Raw genomic sequence first — 5139 nt, forward strand, 5'->3', positions numbered from 1 at the left:
TTTTTCTGATTTTCCACCCGAAAACTCAGATTTTTCCCCCGAAAACCACAAAATCTTCAGATTATTGCATGAAACCCAGCGCAGATTAGGATATCTGCGTGATTTCTTCCATTGATTTATATACAACCTCGGCAGGTCTGAGATGCCAGATTTTCAGATTCAGACTTTTTATATCCTCAGGGTATAATAATTCCCAAAAAAATCAAGTTTTTTTTTCACAATAAAATTGGATTTTATAGTGGAAAAAAAGATGGAGTTTTTGGCATTCTGACTACTAAATAACCCCCTAAATGTGTCCCATCCTAGGGACACATTTAAATTAGTTTATTGTATAAAGATTCATACAGCCTTAATATTGGTCAATTAGATCCGGATACCCCATAGAGAGAGAGAGAGAGAGAGAGAGAGAGAGAGAGAGAGAGAGAGAGAGAGAGAGAGAGAGAGAGAAGCACAGTGTTATAGTTGGTATCAGTTGTAAGTTTTTTAACCCAAAAATGTAAGTTTTGATAAAAAAAAATAACCTTGAAAACTTGAATTGTTCGTGGAACACACAAATCTAATTTTAATAAAAACCACCTAAATGTCAGGGCTCAATGGTGCAGGAGTATATTTGTTAACAGAAAAAATGTGGACAGCAGCCCATCTTCCAAGAATATCTTTATTTGCTCAGAAGAGAAACATCAGAGCCTTAATGGCTTTCGCTTTTCGGGCGCTACCACCATTAATCATCGGCGGGTGCCAAAAAACTTTGGAACGGACTTCCCTTGTGTGCATGACGGCACCTGATTCTGTGAAACCCGGTCATGTGACTGTATCCTGGTGCTAATAATGTGTTTGGAACATTTTAATTAAAAATCATGAAGATAAAAGAGAGAAGAGGGAGAATCGAAGTTTATTCCCTGTCCCAACACCAACAGGTGAGTTATTTCTATAGGCAATATTTATACTGCTCTTCCTCTAGGCTTGCCATTCTATCTGTCAGTTTTCTGAATTCCTCTCTCTCCCGGGTTGTATGATTTGGCCTCATCTCCAGCACCGGGCTTGGGGCCATGTTCTCTCTGAATTCTCTATCTATGAAGTAAATTGTTTTTGTCAGATGATACATGAATATGCAATATGCATATGAACAGCAGAGCTGAGACTGCAACAAGACTCACTTTCATCAGGTTCCACCTTTCACTTCATTCCTATTAACTGACAGTTGGGGCAAAGTGTTAAATGGAGAATTAGTATTGGGCGGCAGTGTTGGTAGGTGCCGAGTGCAGCTAATTCTATGGGGCGTCTGATATGGACAGAAGTGTTAGTGTAGTATATCCAGTACTGTATGTGTAGGGGGGTTGTGGTCCCAGGATTCTAATAGCCCATAAAGCTGCAGTCTACAATCTTCCCCAACTTTGAATCTTCTCTGCTCCACTAGAGTATAAGGATAGGACTGACATTCATCAGCAAGCATGAGATAGCAGTACCGATTCCCAGGGATCCCAAGCAATGTTTTTCAAAAATTTCCAGCTGTTGAATATTCATCATCTTCTTCCCTTCCATTTGTTCTTTATAATTAAACGTTGGCCCTAAACCCAAGGTAATTCATTATTGTGTTTGTGGAACAGTTTCCAGTGCCTGTCTGTAACCCTTTGGGACCCAGTAGCACACAATGCGTCTCAGCATGACCTTCATCCTCCTCCTCATCCTCACTGTGACCTGCAGTAAGTTCATTACATTACTAAAGGCTCAGCCTGTTGGAATTTCTGTCTAAAACCGAGCTTGCTAAATTGTGCTTGGTACAGTTTTATTCTGTAAAGACTATGAGCAAATTAAGGGGACTGTTCCTGCTGAATTGTGCTTAGTACAGGGAATACCTATGCTGCCATAGTTTTATGGGATCTCTCTGTACAGGCTATGAACAAACTTAGGGACTGTTCCTGCTGAATTGTGCTTAGTACAGGGAATACCTATGCTGCCATTTTTTATAGGAACTCTCTGTACAGACTATGAGCAAACTTAGGGACTGTTCCTGCTGAATTGTGCTTAGTACAGGGAATACCTATGCTGCCATCGTTTTATGGGATCTCTCTGTACAGGCTATGAACAAACTTAGGGGCTGTTCCGGCTGAATTGTGCTTAGCACAGATAATACCTATTCTGCCATAGTTTTATGGGATCTCTCTGTACAGACTATGAGCAAAGTTAGGGGCTGTTCCTGCTGAATTGTGCTTAGTACAGGGGAATACCTATTCTGCCATAGTTTTATAGGATCTCTCTGTACAGATTATGAGCAAACTTAGGGGGCAGTTCCTGCTGATTTGTGCTTAGTACAGGGGGTTTATTATATTGGCACAGACAGTGTCGTTGCTAGCATTACTATTATGTTGCTAAGAGAAGTCTCAAATAACGGAGCATGTCAATTCACCATAATTTATTGGTAGTCACCCTAATTTTTCTCCCTCTCAACCTGTAAGCAGCAGTAAGAACCCAATCATCAACTGAAAGAATTTTCACCCTCATTTTACTTATTCACTGCCATTCAAAAGCCATTGAACGCACCCCATATCCTCTAGAGAAGGCTTGATAGGAAGCATGGTTAGGGGTGTGACTTAGGCCGGGTGGTGGTGTAAGGGTCTGTAAGTAAAACAGGCGTGGCTTGTGTGGAATGGGGCGTGGCTTTTAAAAAAATTAAAACCAGTTTGGTGTCTCTGCTTAAAGGGGGTGTATTGTTTACCATTTGGATGAACCTGATTGGGCCCAATACTTGATCTGCTTATTTGGTCTATGACCAGCTTTATAGCAGACCCCCTAAAAAGAGTGGACTTAAAGGAACCCATTCTCCACAAGTTCAAGATACATATAATAATTATAATCCCAGAGTTGAATCGTATGTGTAGGTCTGTCCTGTACTCTATATACCATGTCTGTCACATATTCCTTCTGTCTGTCCAGTTCCAGGCAGTGCCATGCGTTGTTATTATGGTTTATACGAAACAGAAAAGCCCACAGACTGCGGCATGATGATAAACTACTGTCAGAGAGGGGAACAAGCCACAGAGCAGGACTCCAGGTAAATGTTATGTGGTTGGGTTATAGGGCCACCTACATGTCTATTGTCACAAATCCTGCATGTAGAGAGACAGTATTGACACAAATCCTGCATTTAGAGAGAGACATGATTGAAATAAATCCTGCATGTAGAGAGACAGGATTTGTAGAAATCTTGCATTTAGAGAGACAGTATTGGCACAAATCCTGCATATAGAGAGACAGTATTGGCACAAATCCTGCATATAGAGAGAGACAGTATTGGCAAAAAATCCTGCATGTAGAGAGACAGTATTGGCACAAATCCTGAATGTAAAGAGACAGTATTGGCACAAATCCTGCATATAGAGAGACAGTATTGGCACAAATCCTGCATATAGAGAGACAGTATTGGCACAAATCCTGCATATAGAGAGACAGTATTGGCACAAATCCAGCATGTAGAAAGGCAGGATTTCTGCTCATTTAAAAAAAGTGACCAGTAATAGACCTAACTGTCAGTCAAAATCAGACTACCGGCTTCTGCATGAAAAGAGAGACAGATGCTGGGAGGGAAATAAATAAGACTTTATTGATGACTGTCTCTGACTCTATTCTGCCCTAAATCTAATGCCTTATTTTGCTTTATGGCAGGGATGCAGAGCAGGACCCACCACCCATTCTCTGTAAGTCTCATACTGACTACTCTACTGCTCTGGCTGATATAACTGTGGGAGTGGGGGGTAAAGACCTTTAGCTGAGGAAAAGCAAAAAGAAAAAAACAAAAACATTGAAAGCTTCGCATATGTGTCAGATCCCAGATCCCAGTGTACTACATTGTGCATTATTGAGAGATGAGGGGATGAAAATAACTGTCGGTAATGAAACATAACTTGTCTGTGCCCCACAGGTATTGTAAATGACTGTAACAAATATGAGGACTGTGAGAAAGTCAGAAAACAGCTTGAAGCAGAGAACCCTCTCGAGTGCTGTGATACCAACTCAAACTTTCCCATTTTGTTTGAGGAACCTGAAATGTTACCTGAAATGTTACCTGAAATGGAACCTGAAATGTTACCTGAAATGTTACCTGAAATGTTACCTGAAATGGAACCTGAAATGTTACCTGCAATGTTACCTGAAATGGAACCTGAAATGGAACCTGAAATGTTACCTGCAATGTTACCTGAAATGTTACCTGAAATGTTACCTGAAATGGAACCTGAAATGGAACCTCTTCCCAACTCAGAGGAAATGCTCTAAATAAACAGCTCTCCGTTATGTTTTCACTGACATGAGCAATAAACTATCAACTAGCAAACTATCACTATTGTTCGTTTTCACAGTGGGATCAAACAGCCTATACACAGACTTTCACTGCTGCTCTATATTCAATATAACAGGGAAGTCTTAGAGATAATTGGCCTTCAGGCTGGGCCCCCATAGCTCATAACAAGGTTACAGATATATAGAAACATTGGGGTAACAGTCTCTCTGCTATAGTTCCAGGGGTACCCAGGACACAAATAAGCACTCACCCCATATCTCCCCCTAACTGGCCTTCAGGCTGGGCCCCCTTAGCTCATAACAAGGTTACAGATATATAGAAACATTGGGGTGTCACCCTGCTATAGTTCCAGGGGTACCCAGGGTACAAATAAACACTCACCCCAAATCTCCCCCTAACTGGCCTTCAGACTGGGCCCCCTTAGCTCATAACAAGGTTACAGATATATAGAAACATTGGGGTGTCACCCTGCTATAGTTCCAGGGGTACCCAGGGTACAAACAGTGGCGCTCCACCAATGAGGCGAGTTGAGACACTCGCCTCAGGCAACAGCACCCCCCTGGTTACCAGGGGCGGCAAAAATGCCGCTCCTGGTAACGAAGAGCCGAATTTCCGGTTTTCAACCCGGAAATTCGGCTCTTCTAGTGCAGAGAGCGCAATTGCGCTCTCTGCACTAGTGTCGTGCAGCGCCGTGAGGAGGGGTCGGGGAGGCAACGGAAGGCCGCCTCAGGCGGCATAAAGGTTCGGATCGGCGCTGGGTACAAATAAGCACTCACCCCCAAATCTCCCCCTAACTGGCCTTCAGGCTGGGCCCCCTTAGCTCATAACAATGTTACAGATAT

General features: G+C 42.4%; 1 protein-coding gene across 1 annotated transcript; it reads left to right on the plus strand.

The window, feature by feature from the left end:
• Positions 1-1594: 1594 nt before the first annotated feature.
• On the plus strand, positions 1595-4333 carry LOC121398356 (spore coat assembly protein ExsA-like). Its single transcript, XM_041577546.1, has 4 exons — positions 1595-1703; positions 2935-3052; positions 3664-3695; positions 3920-4333. The coding sequence occupies exons 1-4, from the start codon at positions 1652-1654 to the stop codon at positions 4270-4272; spliced, it is 555 nt and encodes a 184-aa protein (XP_041433480.1). The 5' UTR covers positions 1595-1651; the 3' UTR covers positions 4273-4333.
• The last annotated feature ends 806 nt before the right edge of the window (positions 4334-5139 follow it).

Source organism: Xenopus laevis, chromosome 9_10L, assembly GCF_017654675.1.
Source record: "Xenopus laevis strain J_2021 chromosome 9_10L, Xenopus_laevis_v10.1, whole genome shotgun sequence".
In the NCBI taxonomy this organism is placed as follows: Eukaryota; Metazoa; Chordata; class Amphibia; order Anura; family Pipidae; genus Xenopus; species Xenopus laevis.